Source organism: Myotis nattereri (assembly GCF_964212035.1).
Source record: "Myotis nattereri genome assembly, chromosome: 15".
NCBI classification, from domain to species: Eukaryota; Metazoa; Chordata; class Mammalia; order Chiroptera; family Vespertilionidae; genus Myotis; species Myotis nattereri.
This window is the reverse complement of record NC_138090.1, coordinates 26,577,258-26,599,856: the sequence shown is the minus strand read 5'-3', so window position 1 is coordinate 26,599,856 and position 22,599 is coordinate 26,577,258. Positions and strand designations below refer to the sequence as shown.

The following is a 22,599-nucleotide window of genomic DNA, read 5'->3' as shown; positions in this document are numbered from 1 at the left end:
CCCAGCTGGCCCAGGAACACACGTGACTCCCCAGGGAAGAACAGAGAACAAAGCAAGCTCGGGGTCCTTTCTCTTCTGCGGAGGAGCAGATGCCAAGCGGCCCTCCGAGCCCACTGCGAACCAGCTGCTGCGACGCCCCCTCCCAGTCCCTGGGCAGATGCTCCAGCTCACAGGCAGGCAGGGCCGTCCCCGCTCCGCGTAGCCCCAGCCCCTGGCGCACAGTAGGTGCCCACTGAAAGGCTGTCTGGGCAGAGCCCCCGGCCCGTCCAGGAACAGGGGCTGCTTAACCAACTGCGAGGCCCCAGGACGGAGTGTCACGGGGCTGCGCTTCTCTCTCCTCCTGTCCTGCTGCCCCTTCCAGCCAAGACTCCTCACATCTAGGGGCAAGTCCTGCCCTAGGGCAGAGCCCCTGGGACCCGCTTCACACCCCTGACCCCCTCCCATTGAGCTGCCGTGGACATTCTGGGTACCCTCAGATCCATCCCTCGCCGACAGCGCCCCACCTTCAGTGCCACCAAGCCCTGAGCTGCTTCTGCCTGGGATCTCTCTCCCATGTCCAAGCAAAGCCTGAATGGGGTGGGGGGTGGGGGTGAGTCAACCCTCCTGGGACCACCCTCAGCCAATGGGGACAGGCCTGTGGATAAACGCACCCACCTCCGGCCTTCAGGAGGGCAAGCCGCCTGCTGCTCCCTTCACTCAGCAGATCCCGGCAGATCCCACCCCCACCGGGACCCCCGGAGTGCACTCTGAAATTGGACTTCCTCCCTCCTGTCTCCCGGACTCATGGGTCAGCCCCCATAGACCACCTGCACCGAGTCAGTGACTCGTTCGTCTCCAAGCAGGGGAAAGGTGGGCAGTGGGCATGAGGGCAGCTGGCACATGCACAAGACGCCTCTGGGGTGGCCAGCTGAGGCCCTTCCCAGTGTCCAGAGAGGCAGGGCAGAGCCTGGGCGGGCGCCGATCCCACCTGAGGGTCACGGGCTTCTCAGAAGCTCACTATTTATTCTGTGCACGGCTCAAGAGCGATGTGAACCCTGCTTGCCGTTGGTCTGAGTCCATAGCATTTCCTGCAGCTCCGAGGGGAGGGGAGCGGGAAGGACAAAGATCGAGTTAGGCAAAGAGGACTGGCCAGGCGGGACCTCTGGGGGGTTAAGGCTTTTGACATTCTGGCTGGAGACACGCAGGCCTGATGTCTGGCCCGCAGCAGGACACAGCCACGGGAACCCAGACCTGCCCTCCCTCCACTTGAGGCTGAGCATCCCCATCCTCTCACCCTCGCCTCCCGCCCTCCTCTCGGCTCCAGCCATGCTTGCCACACAGTAGGACCTCAGAACACTGCTCCCCAGCCCTGACCAGGGAGCTCAGGTGGTTGGAGCATCACTGGTCAGGACACATCTAAGTTGTGGATTCAATCCTGGGTCGGAGCACATATGGGAGGCAACCGGTCCATGTTTCTCTCTCACATCTCTCTCCCTCTCTCTCAAACCAATAGAAACATATCCTCAGGTGAGGATTAAAGCAACAACAACAAACACACAATGTTCCTATGCAGAGCTGGCAGTCGAGGGTCTGGCTGTGTGGTAAGCTGCTGACAACTGACACGATTGGCCAGTGTCCTTTCCACGCAGTGTTACGTGTCTCGACTACCACCCAGAATAAGGCATGCGTAAGCAAATGAATGCATGCATGCGTGGATGAATGCACACACAATGAAGCTCACTTCCCCGGCTCACGCCAGCCCTCACGGACCTCCTCCAGTCCCCACCTGCCCTCCTGGCCCCACCTCCCACTCAGTCTATGCTTCCCCAGATGAGCACTTGCCCTCCAACTAGTCCGTGTCCCTCCGAAGGAAGGCGTAGGTGGACATTCTTTACCCCTCAAAGGGACGGCTCGAGGAAGGAGAAGGGGAAGAATAGGGCAGTGAGATGCATTGGTGAGAGCATTTGTGTCAGGTGAACCTGGGTATGACACCAGGCTCTGCCCTTGCTGGCTGTGTGACTTTGGGCAAGTGGCTTCACCTCTCTGTGCCTCCGTGTCCCTGCCTCTAAATGGGATAGCAGTACCTGCTGGAACAGGGTGTGGGGCGGCTGACTGAGAGCGGGCATCAAGCCTCGGGTGGGATGCAATGTGCCCTCAGTACTCAGTGCCACCTTTAACTTCCTCCAGCGCCTACTGTGTGACGAGCAGTGCTGGGCCCTGGTCCTCTGGAGCTGCCATCATCTGAGCACCTGCCACTTGCCACAGCATTAGCACCATTTTCATTTTTAATGGTCACAACAGCCCTTGAGGTCTGTTTTATTTTTCCGTTATTGCAGACAAATTAAAGCTTGAGGCTAAGGGAAGTTAATTTACTTGTCTAAGATCACACAGCCGGGAAGTTGGAACTTTAACAACCCAGCCTTATCTGGCTTCGAGGGGTGTCATCCTATCTGCATGCTGTCACCAAGTGCTGGTCCCACTCTACTCAATGAATAATAGTTACTAAAATAATAATAGCAAAAGTATAGTGAACATTTATTTAGTGCTTACCGTGCATTGCCTCATTGACTCCTCCAAACAACCCCACGAAAAAGATACTTTTACTGTCACCATTGTGCCCGTGAGGAGAGATAAACACACAGAGGCCGAGTAGCCTGCCCAGAGTCACACAGCGGGCACGTGGCAGCTGCCTAGACCCAGGCAGGCGGGCTTCAGAGCCTGTTCACTCATAAATCCTCAAATCATGCATCTTAACCCTTTGGAACGTTAACACTCACCCTTCGGTGCTGAGGCTATTTCACAGGCCTGTGGCTTGAAGCCTCGGCGGGCAGGGCTGAGCAGGAAGCTACGTGTTCAAGACACTTTCTCAATCAGTGCTGCCTGTTCGGGTGGAAACAGGCGCAGATGGGCAGCACCGGGCCTTAGATGCCGGGTGGAGGGGCTGAGCCTTGACTGCCTTCCCTCCCAGAGGGCCCCTGCACAGAGGCGTCCCCAACCACGCCCCCGAAGGCTCCGTTTCCCTGACAGGCAGGCTACTGAGACCTACAGACCCAGATCCCAACTCCAATCCTGAACTATCACATTGACAAAGAGGAAAGGGTGGCAGGCTCGCTACAGGCGGTCCAGGAGGCCTGGCCTTGCCGGCTGCCTGTCTCAGCTCCTTCTCTCGCCTCCAGTCTTCCATCCGACCACTAGACAAGCTCAGTGCCGCCAGGAAAAGACCAGCAGAAACCCAGCCTGTGCCAACAGAGGTGGGCGGCAGCCAGGACCCAGGGGCTTGGGGCTCCGCAAGCTTTGGGCTGAGGGAAGTACCGCCCCCTGTGGGCACCACTCGGGCTTTGGGGTGGGAAGAGCACTGGGTGACCTGTCCAGAGAGAAGTGCATGTCCTTCCCCCAGGGGGACCAAGGTCAAACCCACAGGTCGAGGAAAGGGTGGGAGGAGTCTGTTTCCAAAGCCCCAAAGAAATCTACCCTAACTTCCTGCAGCTTTGACTTTAAGAAAGTCTGCACACGCTGCCCCATGCGTTTTGAAAGGGTGCCCGTTCTTCCTCCTAAAATTAGCACAGCCCCTTTGGAATAAATGCCTGGATGATTTTCCTAAGGGAAAAAAGGAATGTTTCGTAACGAATTCCCGAAGCCTTGCTCGCAGAGCTCTGCCCGGACGGGTGACCAGTTCGTCTGCCCTACGCTGGTGATGGGCCACCCAGTGTGGATTCATACAGGGACAGTGAGGGGCTCACAGGCGCACAGGCACATGGGACGAGCGCTACCAGGTCAGGGCACAAGGCAACATGAAAGCAACCGCTGAAACCAGGGGAGGAGGGTGTGGCAGAGGGTGGGGCCGCAGAGGAGTTGGGCAGGGAAAGTGATCGCGGCAAAGTGTTCTCGGGGAGGGAGGGGCAGCTGTCCCCACGATGCATCCTCAGAGGACACCCGGAAGACCTCTCTGGCCACAGGGGAGGGAGGGGAACAAGTCATCAAGGCAGACAGGGCTCCCGAGAGAAGCCTGGGATGCCAAGCAGGAAGCATTGGGGCTCCGTCCTGGGCACAGGGGGCCCTAGAGGCTCCTGAGCAGGAGAAAAGTGAAGATTTAGGAAGCGGAACATGAGGGCAGGACTCAGAATGAGCCGGATGAGGGCAAGGCGGGCAGTGAACGCCCAGGGCTGAGGCTGTCCCCCTAATCGAGGCGAGACAGGAGCAGGATGGGAAGATGGGGGTGGGAATCGCATTGGATACAGGCTGGTGGCTGAGAGCACAGGTCCTGGAGTCAGCGGGACTCGGGTTCGAATCTGGCTCTGTCACTGCCAGCTGTGTGACCTTGAGCCTCAGTTTCCTAATCTATTAAATGGGCAAAATAACCACACCTCTTTCCCAGGGCGGGGGAATGGGAGATGGTACCGACAGAATGGAAATGGGTGAGTGAAGGCAAAGGGGAGAGGGGAAGAGATGTGGACCTGGGAGAGTGGGGTGCCCCTTCTGCTCCTAAGTGTGGGGCTTCTCCAGATTCAGAGGGTTCCCCCACACTGTCCCTTCTCTCCCTTCTCCCTCCCAAAAGACACCTTATCTCACAGACTCGGCCACACCCCTCAGACAGAGAAGGTGCCGGAGGAAGACGAAGCTGCCACAGTAACCACAGTACACACAGCCCAGGTGTGAGGCCTGCGCTCAGTTGTCACAGGAACCTGGCAGCACAGGATGCTCACAGTGGACGCTGAGGCTCAGGCTGGCTGGTGTCCAGGCCACACAGCTAGGAGGTGGCAGCCCAGCCCCGAGGCCCTCGCACTCCACCTTCCGGGAGCCTCAGGGCAGCACGTGGGCTGAGCTCAGGGAGGTGGCAGGGGAGGTGACGACGAGGCGGCCTCTGCTCACGGGTGCTGCTTGGCGGGGCATCAAGAAAAAGGCAGGGGACCCTCTGCTGCCCGGGACCCCATGCCCGCCCCACCACAGTGACTGGAGACAAAGCAGAGGCTCCGGGCCCGGCGTGCAGACTCACCATGTGCTCCATGTTGGAGGCCGGGGGGTGCACCTGGCCCCGCAGCTTGTTGTGCAGCATGAGGATCTCCTCCTGGTCCGACCTGGGGATGGCCCTGCGGGCCCGCGAGTGCGGCTCGTCCTGCCGGTACTTGCTGAGCAGTTTCTCTAAGTGCGTGACGTTGGGCAGGAAAAAGCCTTGGGCTCCGCAGACCAGCAGCACCAGCCCCAAGGGGACGAGGCCATTCAGGGTGTGGCTCATGGCTCCTCTCCTGCAGCCGGAACTGGGTGGCGGGCGGCCTGGGCTCCTGGGGCAGAGCTGGGTGCTCGTGCTCTGAAAGGAAGCAGAGGGCCGCGGGAGACGGTCGGTCAGTACTAAACCAGCTAAGGTGTTGGCTTGAGCAGTGACTGGAGTAGATAGTATTCGCCCCACTTTGCAGATGTGGAAACTGAGGCTCACAAAAGCTCAATCACCCAAGTCCCACCGACAGGAAATGATGGAGCTGGGATTCGAGTGGAGGGTGTCCAGCAAGGCAGCTGCCCAGACTCCACATAGGACATCCTGGCACAACCTCTCCCGGACACAAGTTCTCCTGTCCCATCTTTTCTCATTTCGAGTCAGCGATTCTACTCATTCAGGACTCAGGTGGGTCTATGACTGGATTGAGTTCTGTGTCCTGCTCCCAGTGGAGATTGAGAAGGTCATTCACATCGCCAAGGGAGTTGCCCTGAACCAATGCTCCTGGTCCCCGTGCAGCTCCCGGTCCCTGTGCAGTAGGACTCGGTTTGCCAAATGTGGTGAACAGGCACCCCCAGACCCCGCCTTGCAGAGGCTCCTCCTATCACGGCCCTTCCACTGGCACCACCCACACCATCGCCAACGCTCCAACATGTCACCCAGCCCCAGCCAGGGCCCAGCGGCCTGCTCTGAGGAGCAGCAAGTCACCTGTCAGCGTGATCCTCCGAGGAAGTGACAGAGGAAAGAGGGAGGACCTCCAAAGGGGGGCTGTGTACCCCACTCTCACCCCCGACCCTGCCTGGAAAACCTGCTCAACAACCGAGCACATGGACTACCCCAGACACTGCCAGGCGTTACCCTTTCAGCTGCTAGGTCAGTGGTTCACGCGGGTAATCAGTACCCGATGCAATGTCAGGATGGTAACCAACTGTAGGCAGACAAAACCAACAGCAACACGAGGGGACAGAAGAGGGCGGGCAGGGACTCCCCAGCCTTCGCAGCACCTTGTCAGAGCTGCACTTCCCAAAGCGCGTTCCTGGAACCCTAACTCTGACACGTGTCAGGGCTGCGGGGCTGCGGGGTCACATCGCCCCTGTCAGGGAGCCACAGTGCCAACTGCAGGAAAGAACGTTCGCTCTCTCACTTTTACTACCCATCCAGGGTCTTGGTCCTTCCTTGCCTCTGGGCTACAAGTCCTTTCCCAGCTAACCCTCTTCCTAACCTTTCTTCCCTGGCACTCATCATGGGAAGAGCTGTCTCAGTCTTCGAATACACCCACCAGCTTTAAAACCCCAAGGTCCAGTTTCATCAGGGGAATTTCCTCTGTGCCTTTTGCTCTTTCTAAAAACTCCTCCTGAGCCTCTACATGGACCGGTCGCTTCATTCACATCGTTTCCAATCCCAGGACAATCCATCAGGTGGTCTGTCCTCACTCCCATTTTACAGGTGAGGAAGCTGAGGCCTCGGGTGGTGACACCACGAGCCCAGGGCTGCTGCACCGGTAAGTGCAGATGCTGAGACTTGCAGATGCACACGCCAGGTGTGGTGACTCTGAGGGTCCAGGATGCTCGCTCATGCTGCCCTGGCTCCTCTCTTCCTGGAGGCCAGAGGTCTCCCCGCCACTAAAGGGGCACAAACTGTGACCCTCCTCCTGGCTGTCGCCTGGTCCGAAAGACAAGGCAGGGCTTGAGTGAGGGTGTTCATCTACGTCTCTCCCTACCTCTGCCCTCTCCCCAGGGAGAGCCGTCATCACCTGGTGACCGTCATTGAGCACCTATTTTGTGCTAGACCCTGGAGCATGAAGATGAAGAGGACACTGTCTCTGGCCTCAAGGGGCTCCCAGTGCAGCTGGGGAGATAGCCGCGGAAAGCCACAGCCCCCATCGGGTGGGACAGGCTGACTGAGGACGTCACGGGGAGCAGGAGGGCGAGGCTCCTGGGTGGGAAGGCTGACGCTGTGCCTCGGCGCTGACCCACTTGGAACCTGAGAGGCTTGATCCTCTCAAGGAGGCTCATTAGCGACAACCAGGTGCTCAGCAGACACGCTGGCTGGGACCAGAAGATGGCAGCCAGAGGAGGACACCCTCAGGGGCAAGACACAGAGCAGGGGCAGGGAGGGGAGGAGCCGAGCCTGGAGCTTGGACAGTAGAACCAGGAATCCCAGGAGGCAGAGCAGAGGCCAGTTGCTCTGGGAAAGAGGCAGTTCTCATCGCGGACCCTGGAAACTCTCCAAGGTCCTGACGGAGCCGGAGCTTCAGATAAAAATAACCGCCATCCAGAGGGGAGGCCTGGCTCTCTCTGGCATGAGCCACATGTGGCCCCCGTCCTGCGGAGTTCCCTCTGGGGCAGAGCCCGGGAACCGCGGGAAGGACTTCTGCGTGCTCACGCGCCCCACTGGGACTCAGCCCGTAATGCAGAGCTCCTCGGGGTCCCTGATGTCTCTCCCAGGTTAGTCACCCCACCAAATAAGAGCATTTCCCAGCTGCAGAAGGCCAGGCCGAAGGCGATGCCAAAACACAATGACGCTGGACCAAGACTTGAGACGAAGGGACAGTGAGGACTGACATCACAACAACACTCATTTGCTTTACTCTACGCTAAAGCGCTGGAGGGGCGGGGCACGCCAAGAAGGAAACAGGAGCTGCTTATATAACTCCCCTGTGGCTCACAGACTAAATTCTGGGTTTGGTTTAAACTGCCAATGGGCACAACTGCAACGGCTAACAGTGGGGCCAATCAGTAAATAAATCGTGGGGTGGTCATGGGTAGGACAGTATGCAGCAGGTAAAAGGAATGAGCTAGAGCTACATGAGTGTCAGCATTAAATAAAACTCAAAATCATGCTGGGCTGAAAAAAAGCAAGTTGTAGGATATCATGCTCATGGTACCATTTATGTAAATTTTAAAACATAAACCATACTTTGTGTATTTTTTGATATACACGGGCATGTACACACAAATATTTATATGTACATGTTACATACACATACCTGTATGTTTGTATTGTGCACATGTATGTGTATGGATGTGTGTGTGTTTGTATGATAAAACCAGGACTGAATCAGAAAAAGTTCATGGTGGCGGTGGACTCCAGGGTAAGACGGAACTGGGAAGGAGAAAGTGAGGGACTTCATCTTTATCTTTAATATGTTGTTTCTACTTTAAAATCTCAAGCGAATATGGAAGTGCGCACCGCTGCTCCCTTGGGGTGGACAGGCTGAGTCGGCAGGAGCTGCGAAGCTGTAAGCAAAGCAGGCGTCCTCCAAGGCCGGGCCTGCGTGGTGTACGCGCCCCGTGGACCTGTCTACTTTAAAACAAAGCAAAACGCTGGCGCATGAAAGGGCAGTGAAACCACTGAGGGTCCCACATGCGTCCTTCTGGCATGTTCCCCTGCACAAGTGCAACCTTATTCCAAAAGAGTCAACAAGCCACCTTCCCTCGAAGGTTCCAACGAGAACTGATAAAGCCTCAGGTGGAGTTTTAGAGTTGGGAGAACCAGGGAGTTTCCTGGAATGTTCCCAGTGGAAGAAAGCAAAAGTGAAACGAGTTCTTCAAGCCTTCTCCTCTCTGCGCCAGTCGCTGGCCTGGGAAAGCCAGACTTGCCCTGGGTCCCACCATCCGTGGCACCATGCTGGGCAGCATGTCCAGTATACTTACTGTTGGGCTGGAAAGAGGTTTGGCCTGACTGAGGCTCAGGGTGCCTGGGGGTCCATGTTGGAGAGGGACAAAGCCTGGATCTCGATGCTCCTGCTAAATTTGGGCAGCAGGGGAACACTGATGACTTAAGCAATAGGAGGGCTGGCGTCTCCCGCATGTCTGTCTGCAGGCCCAGAGCCCAGCCTGGTGCTGGCACAGAGGAGCGAGCACACGGTTCTGGGCTGGTTGTGTCTCTCATAACTTCCTGTGTGGAATCCCCAACCCCCAGCAACTCCGAATGTGACTGTATTTGGAGATCGGGCCTTTAAAGATGCGGTGAAGTTAAATGAGGTCATCAGGGTGGGCCCTGATCCAATACAACTGGTGTCCTTATAAGAAGAGGAGGTTAGGACACAGACACACACAGAGGGAAGACCGTGTGAGAGCACAGGCAGAAGATGGCCGTCTGCAAGCCAGGGAGAGAGGTCCAGGAGGAACAGCCCTCTGACACCTTGATCTCGGACTTGCAGAATCTAGAACTGTGAGAAAATAGAAGTCTGTTCTTTAACTCCCAGTCGGGGTCCTTGGTTACAGCAGCCCCACCAAACTGATCTGAGCATCAGACAAACGGATGAACAGGCTCATGTTCCAAATACCCTGCTGGGCACTCTATGGAAGGAGGCACGGCGGGAGCACAGAGGCAAATGAGGGGCAAGGCAAGGGCCCGGCTGGAACCTGCAGTGACAGTCAGCCCACTACACCGGCAACGCCAGCACCTTGGCCTGTTCTGACCATTCAGCTTCCGCTGCCCAAACAGCTCAATCAGAACTTCGGGCCAAGCATTTCAGTCCCTTTTCCATTTACAATTTTTTTAATAAAAAGCTTTTTACAAATGAGACATACACATTGTCCAAGGCTGCCTGGAGCTTTCCAATGACAAGTACACGCTCCCCCCAGGGAGGCTGGCAGGGGGCTTAAGAGGAAGACCTACTATGTGCCAATTGCTGCATTTCTCAATTCGCCTCCCAATGGTTTGGTTCCACTATCCCATTTTAGAGATGTGGAGACTGAGGCCTCTGGTGTTTAAGGAATCCATCCGAGGTCATACACCTACCCAGCGGAAAACCTAGGTTGGAACGAAGCTCCATCTGACCTCAAAACCCTTTCTTACTGCCACTCCGTGGATTTCCTGTCACCACCCAGGCAGGGGTGGGGTCCCACCAACCCTATCTTCCTCTGCAATCCTCTTCGCCCTCCTCTGCCTCCTGGCAGACTGCTAGGCTCAGTGGAGCTGAGGCAGTGGGCCCTGGGGCAGATGGTGGCTCTGTTGATGAGAAGGCACCAATGTGTCACCCCCAGGAGACTGAAACCTTCACGTCATGGTGACATTTCACCAAAGCATGCCCCTCTTATTGGGCTTGAAACCCTGCCAACCTCCATCTGCTGACCGGCCTCTGACTCAAATGTGACCAGCTGACCTCTGACCCCAGGCATTGATGCGTACTCTCTGTAGAGCGCTTTCCACCTGCTGAGGTCCCAGCTGTTTTCCTAACTTCCTGGAGGAGCTCGAACTCTGGTTCTGGACAGCCCGGCCCATACTCTTCTGTGCCTCCAACTCTCCTAGGGTTGCCAAAGTGGCAGGGGGGGGGGGGGCAGGCCCCTCCAAAGGTATTTTCTAGAGAAACCCTCTTCAGCGTTTTGACACCCCTGGCCTCATGCCACCCCTGGAAACATCTGCCATGGACAGCTCCAAGACACGGCAGAAATGCTCTCTGGAAATGCTCTCTTGTTCTTTTTCGCCAAAGTTGCAAAAGCCAGCCGGCAGGTGTGCGGGCACGATTAAGCAGACCACAGATATGATAAGGACACCGAGGTCTCATGGGAACATCCCAGACATCAGGCCACCGAGAGGTGGGGAGGGACCAACAAGGCTTCCAAACCCCGGGGTCGGCAGGGAGACCCAAGCCTGGTGACCGAGGTCACAGGAGGCAGATCCCTGCAGCACGGCCCGGAGCGCTCCAGGGCTTTGATCTCTGCTGCTTTCAACCCCGTTTTACAGAAAACACAGCTCAGCCCAGGAGACACTGCCTGGTGTTTGGGAGGTTGTGTAGCTAGTGGAACCAACACTCAAATGGAACTTTCTGAAAGCTTGGGGAGCTTTCCACAGCGCGACGCCCCTCCCGCCTGGCCAAGGCTCTATGGGTGCGTAGGGGTCAGCAGATCTGCGTGTTCCCAGTCTAGGAAAGGGTCTCCTTGATGGTCACCTCCTGGGTGATGCCACCACCATATTCAACCCTCAGACTTGAGAAAAGGAACACGGTTTAAGTTCGATGCGTCATCTTGCCCGGCAGCCTTTGCCTGTGTTTAGGAAAGTCTGCCAGAAAGATGAATCTTAGGACTGAATCTGACAGCCCTCAGCTCCGAGACTGTGCCAAGCTCTCTGCTTTTGCACATGCTGTTCCCACAGCGCATCCTGTAACCCCAACAGGCCCTCTCCGCCAGCCCAGGCTAGGCAGGTTAATTCCTGCTCCTCACCTCAGACTCAACTCCGGGGTCACCGTTTAATCACGCCTGCAGACCTGTTGGCTCATTCACAGCTGAATCACCAATGCCTGCCAAGCTGGTGTTCAATAAATATTTATGGAATGAATGTGTGGCTCTCCTCCTCCTCCCGAGATCAGAAAAGCCGCATAAACAATACACATGGTGTTGGCTTCTTCATCATGGCCTGAAGCTTGGGCTCTCGGGGACCAGAGACCTGGGTTCAATGTCTGACACTGCCCCTCACTAACTGTGTGACCTTGGACGTGGTACGTAGCTTCTCTGCATCTATACGGTAGAGGGGAATTGCAGGGCTTGTCAGACTTTGACAAACAAGACCAGCAGGTCTAGAGCGTGATTAAGCTCCAGGAGGTTTCAGGGAGGCAGTGACTCTTCAGCTGAATCTTCACCAATGAGCAGGGATTAATCTGCCCGACCTGGGCTGGGGGAGGGGAAGGTTAGGGTCCAGGGATGAGCTGTGGAGTGAGGAACGAAGGAGAGATAAACATGACCATGTTAGTTATGTACTGTACAACTAACAGTGTTAGCGATGATGATGATGATGCTAAATGCCCCGCAGACGGCGCTGTTTGAAGGGATTCTTAGAAGGCTGACATTACTAGTAATAATGCAGAATGCAGCACATTATTTCAGAGCCCCACCAAACATCCACACATTATTTCAGAGCCCACCTCTACCTTGAGAGGAAATCTAACTTTTTTTGTTGCTGTTAATCCTCACCCAAGGATATTTTTCCATTGATTTTTAGAGAGAGAGGAAAGGAGGGGAAGAGACAGACAGAAACATCCATGTGAAGGATACACATCAACTGGTTGCCTCCCGAGCACGCACATGCCCCAAACTGGGGCCGGGGATTGAGCCTGCAACCAAGGTACATGCCCTTGACTGGAATCGAACCCAGCACCCTTCAGTCCACAGGCTGACACTCTATCCACTGAGCCAAACAGGCCAGGGCCAAAATCTAACTTTTAAAAATCCTATTAAATGTCTAACGCTGGTGAGGCAGGAGAGAACCTCCCCTAAATTTAAAACACACTTTATTCAGCACATGCCGTGAGCCATGGCCACTTTCCCCTCCTTCCTGGGAAGCAGGTGCTGAGATGTCACAAATCAGGTCTACGGCATTGATGCTGACCAAATGGCCAGGAACCGTTGGTACAGATGTAGGTGGTAATTCATGCTGATGCCAATGACCCAGCTCAGATGCCACAGCTGCCATGGAGCTCTGTCTCCTTCCGGGCCTGGTGCCCTAGAACTCACCAGCCTGCACTGCATCCATTCACACTGTTTACCTCGCCAGCCAGACTATGTGCTTCTTGAGGGCTGGAATCAGGGGGGTGTTTGTAAATGTGTAACAACCAATGCTCAAAAATAAACTTTGTTTAACCTGCCCTTATTTGTAGTGTTTGCCAATTGCCCTGGTATGAATACTCCCACCATGGCCAATTTCAAGCCAGCAACAGGAGGTACTGAACGTGGGGTTTCTGGAAAGGCTTGCGCTAGCACACCAAATAACCTCAAGCGCAGAGATAATAGTAAAGTAAAAATTTAGGATATGATGAGTTTTGAGTACTTATTACCTTTCTTTTAACGGTGATGTATTTAACTGTAAGTTTTTGTAAGTCAACATTTAATGATGGCTGTCTAACTGGCTCATGCCTTTCTGGAACTTTAGGGAGCTGGCCCCAGCACACCGCTGGCTGGCACTGAGCATTGTTCAGCCTCAGGTTCCAGTGGATTCAGTGCTCAAGGAACAGTCATCACCAACAACCCGGCCGAAGCGCAGTGAGTGTGGACTAAGCAGCCTCCACTCTCAGCCTCTCATGCTCATTCTCTCCACAGACTAATGGGGTCCCTGCGGCTATGGGGCCTGTGATACTGATAAGGAGACTGAGGCTCGAACTGGATAAGCAACTTGCTCGAGGGCACACAGAAGGCCTGTGAGCAGAGCCGATGCGTCTGTCACACTCCGTCTGCTTACCGATCCTGGCTCGTCCAGGCAGTCCCTCTCCCCCCCCAAACCCCCCCCCCCCGCCCCTGCAAAACGTCAGGGCAGTTCTGGCCTCCAGCCCCATGTCAGCCAGACTCATTCAGTGAGACACCCCACCCCTAGGACAGCAGCTAACCCCAAAGGCGCAAAGAACTCGACATCCGAGCGAGGCCAAGCACAGATCAGAGTCGTACCCACAAACCGCCCAGAAATCCCAGGAATGAGGTGGTGGCTGGGAGGAGGGGAGAGGACTCCCCAGCAGGCACGTCCTGGGCAGATCCCAGGACTGGGCAGCACCTCTCAGGAAGAGCGTCTGGGTCAGCACCAGACACCCGGGGCGGGGTGGCAGGCGATCTGGTTAGTTTTCCTGAAACCCTTCTCCACAGGCCTAGGGCTGGGCGGGAGGAAACAGGCCCCTGGACTCCCCACAGCCAAGGACAGATGGACAGCAGTCCGCTTGGTTTGAGAGAAAACCCACCCCAGGCACCTTTTTTCCTCCTGTCCCTTTGGCAAAAGGTACTTCCTTATGGGATATATATTGAACAAGAACAATATACAAGAAGGAAACTCATCCAACAGACACTTAATCTACTTTGTGCAAAAAAAAAAAAAAAAAAAAAAAAAGAACTAAAAACCAGGTGCATTCAACTCAAGCCAAGAGAATATATCAAGGAAGCCACACTCCAGGGACTGGGTGATAAATTAATACAGTCTTAAGCTACCCAGCCAGGACTCCAGGGCCCTTTCTCTTTTCTTGCAGGTGTGTGGATGTTTGCTGGGGAGCAATGCTCTCGGCAAAGCTTTGGATAAACAGCAGAAAATGCCATCTCCACAGGACAAGGCATCCAGGACTGCCAGAGGTGTGTGGGAAGCATGGCCACTGGGTCAGACCTGGGTTTGAATCTTTGCTCCTCCTCAAAGAAATGCCCAGAAGGGCCCTTCGCCTCCAATTCCTCATGGGCACAAAGAGGCCCGGGGTTTCCTCCTCTTGAGGAAGGAGGATGCGAAGATCACTAAAATAGTGGTTCCAGCCCTGGCCGCATTGGCTCAGTGGATAGAGTGTCGGCCTGCGGACTGAAGGGTCCCGGGTTCTATTCCAGTCAAGGGCACATGCCCCATTTGTGGGCTCGATCCCCAGTAGAGGGCGTGTGGGAGGCAGCTGACCAATAAATCTCTCTAATCATTGATGTTTCTATCTCTCTATCCCTCTCCCTTCCTTTCTGAAATCAATAAAAATATACATATATATTTTTAAAGTTTAAAATAGTGGTTCTAAAAAGCCCAACAACAAAGTCCTGGGACGTAGCAGTGCTTAAGGACTGTTTCTCTCCCTTGTCTCCTGCGTGAATCCAGGCATCGCAGATCATCTCTGCTCCAGCTCCAGGGCTGGCAGCACCTGGGCCAGCCGCTTGCCTGAAATGCATGATTCACTGGTACTGGGTGGTATCTGCCAGGATGAGTCACGCCACTGGGTGTGAACCAAGCTCACAGACACAAGCTCGGGAATTCTATAGCACCAGGCTATGGAATCTCCGTACTGCTTTGCCGGCCACGGAGTCCTAGGGATACGCAAGGGAACAAGACAGTCCGCTCTTGGGAAGGGAAGGAGACAAACAGCAACTAAATAAAGACATGAGGAAAGCAGCCCTGGGAATGGGGCAGGGCAGCTGAGCAGAGGTCGGGGTAGGACCACTCTGGCCAGGATGGACAGTGGGGTCCCGCTGACATCTCCAGGAAAGGCAACTCCGGGCAGCAGGAACAGTGAGGACAGAGGCTAGAGGTGGTCACAGGACACAGGTGGTCTCAGCATGACCCAGGACAGGTGGAAAGGGGGGAAAATGGGGTCACAGAGGCAGGTGGGACAGGTGGCCAGGGGCCTTGAAGGTCATGACAAAGACAAGCATGGGGGTGGAGGAAGAAGCTGATGGTGACAGAGTCTGGTTTATGATTCGAAAGCCCGTCAGCATGCACCAAGGTAGACAAAGCTCACAGGCATAACGCTGAACAAAAGCCAGACTCCAGTGATTAAACATGCATGGTGCATCATGTGAAGTTCAAAACCAGAAATCCAACCTAGGCGGCAGGGGGAGGGGGGTGGGTGAATGAGGGGGGAGGGGACTGGTCAGGCCTGCAGCTTGATCCGGGGTCCTAGCATGTACATATGCACTTCGAAAAAATGCATCTGCCAGTACAGGAATGAGCGTGCGGTCCTCTCTCTGGCTTCTGTTTGAAGGATGGATGAAGAGCAGCGTGAGTGGCTGCAAGGGGAACACCATCATGCAAGAGAGACTCCTCAAGGACTCTCCCCAGGAGTCTCGGAGCTGAGACGAGTCTGGAGCCAGGCTCTGGAAGGACAGCGCTTCAAAGTGAACTGACTTGCTGGAGCCCAGATAAAGCCCTGCGGCTGGCCGGGGCTGCCCACTTGGACCAGACACCCACTCTCCCAGACAGGGCCCAGTTCATCCCATGTCTGAGAGGGCACTTTGTCCAGCGATGCCAAAGCTCAAAATATCTCCAGTCCCAGCGAAGCCCAGGTCTTGAAGGTTTCTGGGAATAAACAACGTTTTCAGCTGCCCTGCGCTTCTGCCCGGAGAACAGACTGGCTGTGTTGGGAGCCGGCGTGGGGCAGGAGGGGGGGAGAGGGTGGTAGCAGATAATACACGTACATGCATCTGTGTGTTAAATGTTATCCCGGAAACAACGCATTCTTTCGGAGGGGACACCCAGGGTTACAAATAGCTGTCCTTCGAGAGCTCCTGTGCACACAGGGACACTAAACACGCCGGGAAGGAAGATGCCGGCAACCTCGGGACACGTGCTGAGCTTTTTCCCGGGAGAAAGACTTACGGATCCGCCAACAACTTGTTCTCAAGGGACTCCTGACTCTGGCGCTCACTTTAGCTCCCAAGCCACTCGCTGCTTTCTCACCATGTGACTTCTCTCCGTCACACCAGGCCCCGTAAGCAGAACCTTCGCGCAGCTTCCCATCTACTCACCCCCCACCCCCCACCCCCGGGCAACGTCTTCATCAGCTTTCTAGTAGGTCTCACATTTGAGTCTGCGCCAGAAAGTGCTGGAAACCTCATTAAAACACAGATTACTGGCCACACTGATTCAGGGGGTCTGGGGAGCGGCCTGGGAATCTGCATTTCTGGTGCGTTCCCCATGTGCTGCTGTGTCCCGCTAGCTCGAGTGGGGCCCCACTTGGAGAACTGCTACTGCAGATTACACCAGCCTCTCAAACCTCCTCAGGCCCTCCTAAATCCAGGAGTTCCCAAACTGTACCCTTGGCACACCCTCTTCCCAATCTTGTCCAGCTTCAGTGTCTCCTTGTACAGGCACATGTTCTGTGCTTTTTTATTCAAGTTGGCCCACTCTGAAAGTTCAAAAATGTTTACTTATAGAAGGTAGCTTTCCTTCTCCACCACTTGCAGAGAATTTGACCACTTCTGCCTTGAACGGAAGCAGGAATCAAATTAAACCCAATGAAAACAGAACAAAGTGAGACCTCCCAGCTGGGCCCTGATACTGGCCAGAGTCTGTCGTAGAGAATGTCTCTTTGTTGGAAAGGAAGATGTTGGGGGCAGGGGGCGGGGGACATTAGGGACTGAGGGCACCACCTGAAACCCTGGCCTTGCTATACGCGGAAGGAAGGAACCGTCCTGGATTGGTGAGCTTTGCTGCTGTGCCAACGCTCGGTCACCTAGGGCAGTGGTCGGCAAACTACGGCTCGGCAAACCGCGGCTTGCGAGCCACATGTGGCTCTTTGGCCCCTTGAGTGTGGCTCTTCCACAAAATACCGGCTCTTCCACAAAATACGGACTTCTGAGCATGGGCCACAAAGTTTCAATCGCACTGTACGTGCGCGCCCGCACGTGGTATTTTGTGGAAGAGCCACACTCAAGGGGGCAAAGAGCTGCATATGGCTCAGGAGCCGTGGTTTACCAATCACAGACCTAGGGGACCAGCCAGGATGGGGTGCTCACAATTTGGGGGACACTACTCATACCACAGTGATGTGTTCTCAAGTGAAACCACCACCCTGATACACTCCTAGCCCTGCAACCGGTGGCAGGGAATCCAAACTCAGTGGAGCTCACCCCACTTGCAGGGCAGACCCTTCCTGTTCCTGAATCTGACCCTGAACTCAGCCACTCGGAATGTCTTGTCTTTCTCCCTGGGTGCCAGGCCTTCTCCTACCCCCGGGCCTTTGCACTCACACATGGTACCTCCACTTGGGGCACCCTCACCAGCACCCCACCCGCTATCACCTTTCCCGCCAGAGAGCACTGCTTCTTTAGTCTGGAAAGATTTCTCGGGCTCTGATCAAGTCAGCGGGATGCCAGCTAGATAGTTCCGGGTGGGCCTTTTCCAATCCGCAGGAACGCTGGGGCAGGGTCCATTCCAGGACCACTTGACTGCAAGTGAGATGGAAGCTCGAGCCCTGGCCGGTATGGCTCAGCTGGTTGAGCAGCGCTCTGTGCACTGAAAGGTCGCCCGCTCAATTCCCAGTCAGGGCGCACGCCCAGAAGGCGGGTTTGGTCCCAGGTCGGAGTGCCTGCGGGAGGCAACTGACTGATGTTTCTCTCTCTCTCTTCCTCTCCCTTCCTCTCTCTTGAAAATCAATTTACCAAAAAAAAAATTAAGGAAAGGGAAGCTCGATTCTTTTTCCAGCTTGGGATATTGTCATTCTGCACTCACAATGGGATACAATCCAGACGTTCAGATTGAAAATGTGGGATTTCATAATTTATAATATTTTTTAAATGATGATCCAGAAGTTGCATAATCCTCTCCTTTCCCCCCGAATCTGTGGTTTCTGTCTAAGCTGACAGAGCATTTGAGACAATGGAGAAGATAAATCTCCTTCAGGCGGAATCACGAGAGACGGTCTGTCCTCACAGCCTTGAAAGGGGGGTGTCTGTCTGCGAGTGCCCATAGGGGCACAGCCTGGGGTACAAAGCCAGGTGCTGCTGTGACCCTGGGTGGAATGCTAACACTTCCCCCAAAACACCCGGATGCCAGATTTCCCTGCACCCAGGGCAGAGGGCCTCGACCAGTTCTGAAATGAGAGGACCTGAGTTGATGCTTCTTTAAGAAGGGAGTCAAGAAAAGAGAACATGGTTCCTCAATAGGTTCACGTGACCCAGCAATTCCACTCCTGGGTGTAGACCCAAAACAGGTGTTTAAAATAAGTGTTTAATCAAAAACATGTACACAACTATTCATAGCAGCATCATTCACAATAGCCAAAATGTGGAAACATCCCAAACTTCCAACAACAGAAGAATGGAGAAACGAAATGCAGTCTAGCCACGCAATGGCATATTACTCAACCATAAAAAGGAGTGAAGCCCTGACACACCACAACATGCATGAACCTGGACAACATCATATTAAGCAAAAGAATCCAGTCACAGAGGGCCACACGTGTATGAAATGTCAAGACTAGTAAATCCATGGAGACAGAAGGTAGATCAGTAGCTCCCAGAGGCTGGGGAGGAGAGAAAGGGGAGTGACTGCTAGTAAAGACTATGAGGTCTCCTTCTGGGGTCATGAAAATGTTCTGGAATTAGATCGTGGGGATGTTGGCACAACATTGCGAGTGCACTAAATGTCACTGATCGGTACACTTTGGAATGGTTAATAGGGTAGCTTTTACGTTTATGCCTGTTTTACCACAATAAAACCACTTTTTTTCCAAGGGAAAGAGAAAGAAAAAAGGGCATGGCTGGCCTACCAACCACCACCCAGATCTGCCCGGCCCTCCCTGTTCCAGAACAAAGAGTGTTCCATGTGAGGGGCCCCAGACCCCCGTCCCATGAAGGCCTGAGAGTCTATTCAGCTCAAGGAACTGAAGATGAAATGAAGCGATGCCTGTGTTGTACTTTCCTTTCTTGACAAGCCATCAGCCCCTTTGAGTGATGCTGGCTTTGCACATCTGGGACTGATCAAAAACCAGTGAGTTTGCAAAAGAAAAAAGGAGAAAAAGCCTCGTAGGTTGGGAGCAAGCAGACACAGAGGCACCTCCCATGCATAGTAAATTACACTGGTGACAGAGGAATGTTCCAGCTCCCGCAAGGCCAAAGGGGTCAGCGCTGGGGGTCCTGCCTCTGAAAGCCAGTTTTCACATGCAACTGAGTAAAGGCAACTGAGTCCAGGCCGGACAGCCCGTGGGGGGCGTTTGAGGGAGGGGTGAAGTGCGGGAGCTCCCAGAAGCCTTGAGCTCGTCTGCCAGGACTCCATTCCCACCCCCAGCCAGCCAGCTCTTCTCTCGCATCTAGAAACAGGATCCTGGGAGCCAGTATTGACCTGGGTCCTGGGGCAGGGCTCTCTGCACCGAGAGCAGTACCTGTTGGCAGAGTGGAGCCCAAGCCCCCATGTAGTGCGTCCCCTCTCCAGACCCACCCCTAACCCAGGCAGGGACCTCGATCCCAGTGGCAGGAGAAGCCTTAATGAGCGCAGGCTCTGCTGGGACAGTCCAGTGGCTCACCACTGGATGAGCATGTTCTTCCAGAATCTGGGGCAGGACCCAGCCAGGATGGCAGCTCTCCCCTGCCCTGGCTGTGTCATGCTGGGTACATGCCTCAGTCACTCCAAGCCCCAAATTTCCTCCTGGTCAAGAGGAGGACGGGCCAGTGCCCACCTCATAAAAATGTCAGTGAGATCATTCATGTAAAACCCTGGGCATAGGCTGCCCATAGTGCTGGGTAAATGTCAGGCTGCTATGATTATAAATGTTATTATTACTGTTCCAACTCCTACATCTTAAGAGACTCTGTAAAAATCAAAATGACCCTCTTCATTCTCCTCCCGGGGTGCACTGTCAGGGACTTGAGGCTTGGGATCAACTTGGCTGACAGCAGTTTTACCTGGAGCCCCTCCCAGACAAAACAACACCTTGTGTGACGGTCCGGCCCAGAGGTGGAGGTGGGGGTTGAGAAGAGAATCATCTTAAAGGAGGCAAGACCCAGGGGTTAAGCGGGGTCTGCAGCTCTAGACAGACTTGGGGGTGACAGCAAGGCACACCTGCTAGGGGACCTTGGCATGAACTTCACCTCTTTGAGCCTTGGTTTTCTCATCTGTGAAATGGGCGTCAAGAGGCCTGCTGACCAGGTGTGTTGCAGGGATGACAATGCAGGTGAAGTGCAGGGCCTCATACCTGTTACACTAGCAGTACAGCCCCCACACCTTCTGCTCCTCCCATGTGAAAATAGATCAGAGGCAGAAGCAGAAAGGCAGGTACACAGAAGACAAAGAGCCCCCTCAGTCTATCTGGGGAAGGGGACCTGCCCCTCGTTTTTTTTCTGCAGCACCTGTCAGACTTTACACCCTAGATGCCCTGGCCCAGCTGGGAAAGGTGGCTCACCCTATTCTGCCAGAATAAGGGGCTCAGATGCTCAAGATAAAAACTCACAAACCCATTCTGTATTGCAAGGCAAGCTGGGTATTTGCACAGCCCCCACCCGCCCCCAGTTGCTTCTCTCCACCACAGCAACTACTCACCTTTTGGCTCAAAGATGCCCAATTCAAGTTAGACTTCAATGAGCAAGCGTCGGCTAAGCCCTTTCTGGCCTGTCCACCAGCCTAGCACTTGGCAAGGGAGGCTCTGGGGATGCCCACATGAGGGGCTGGCCCTGGTTCTGTCCATCTAGGGCAGCCCATCTCCCCAGGACTGCAGAACCGAGCGCCCAGCTCTCAGCAGAATCCTCCCCACACAAGGAGTTTATGCAGATGCCCACTCCAGCTGAAGGTCCCCAGGAACGCGCTCGGAACCTGCAAGAACGCTGACATGCCCCAGGCCTGGGGTCACCCCCGGCCATCGGGAGCTTTGGGGGCAGAGAGAGCTGGGTTTCAGCCCTGGCTCTGCCTGGACAACTCACTTCGCCTCTCTCATCCCCAGTGTCTTCATCTGAAATATGAGAAGAGGAAGGCTACCTAGAGGTTTGTCGCAATTGAAACAACATAAAGGGGTGTGGTCCTGTAAACGGTGGAGCAAAATGCACACACCGTTAGTATCAGCCCCGCGTCCTCACGTGTATAAACACATTCAACCTCCTGCCACCTCCACACGATCAGCTTCCCATTGACGGATGCCCCGCGTGTACACAGGCGCACAACAAATGCTGGCGAACGGCACCGGACGGCAAGGGCACCCAGCCTCCCGGAGCACGAGCTGCCGCCAGACTGGCTTTGAGTCCGGCTCCCTCCCTCCCTGGCTGTGGTCTCGGGCCACTGACTTGGTGGTCTCGGGCCACTGACTTGCCCTCGACTGGCCTCTGTGTCTCCAGCTGTGAAACGGCGAGCCGCTGACCCGGCGCTGGGATGCAGGCACACCGTTCAGTGCGTGCACACGGTCAGCCCTAAGAGCTGGCATCTGCCCTGGATACTTCAACTCGGAGATGAGGGGAACGGAGCAAAGCTCGGAGCGAGGAAAGGACTCGAAGCCACACTTACCGCCCTGGGCTCCAATCACCGGCTCGTAGGCTTCTCCCGCGGAGGCAGCGGCGGCGCGGGCACAGCGGGACAGGCCGGTCGCAGGACACGGGACGCGCCGGCAGCGGAGGAAGCTGTGGATGCCGGGACCCAGAGCAAGGCTTCTTGTACGCGGCCCCTTCGCCCGGAGGCCCCGCCCCCCCGGGGCCGGCGGAGCTGATAGGGCCGCACCCCGCCCCTCAGGCCCCGCCCCAGCCCGCCCCTCCCCGCGAGCCCCGCGAGCCCCACCGCGTCCAGGACCACCCGCACCCGAAGAGCTGGGCTTGAGAAGAGCACGCGCTCCGTTTCCTCATCGTGACCATAAAAGTATCGGTTCCATTGAGCACTTACTAGGGGCCCGGCGCCGTGCCCAGCACTTTCCACTAGAGGTTTGCAAATTTACCAAAATGCCTCCTCTGCTGGAAAAAGGGAATAGGGAGGTGACCTCCCGGGATTGTAGGAATAAAATCCGGAAGGGCGTGGGCTCCGAAAACGGTGGTACAGAATACACACTTGCTATATTTACTCCCATCCTCGGCACATGGGTAGAACTTCACGCATGCCACCCCGGCTCAGTGTCAATGTCTCTGCCTCCGCCGCTCTGCCTTCTCTCACCGTGTCTGTCTCCTCTCTGTCCCTGCCGCTCTTTCCCTCCCTTCCCCACTCCCTCCCTCTATCTCGCTCTCTCTTCACAAAGTGCAAATGAAGAAACGAAGACTAGGAGATGATACTGGATGAGAGCAGTAAAA

General features: G+C 55.2%; 1 protein-coding gene across 1 annotated transcript in view; it reads right to left on the bottom strand.

Annotated features, from left to right (window-relative positions):
• Positions 1-22,057, bottom strand: part of CRISPLD2 (cysteine rich secretory protein LCCL domain containing 2) — a 63,881-nt gene extending 41,824 nt beyond the window's left edge. Inside the window, exons 1-2 of the mRNA XM_081107969.1 lie at positions 21,833-22,057; positions 4,973-5,284 (exon numbers count right to left, since the gene is read on the bottom strand). Coding sequence (XP_080964095.1) covers positions 4,973-5,212 — 240 coding nt within the window. The 5' untranslated portion in view covers positions 5,213-5,284; positions 21,833-22,057. The remainder of the gene's footprint in view (positions 1-4,972; positions 5,285-21,832) is intronic.
• Positions 22,058-22,599: the final 542 nt, after the last annotated feature.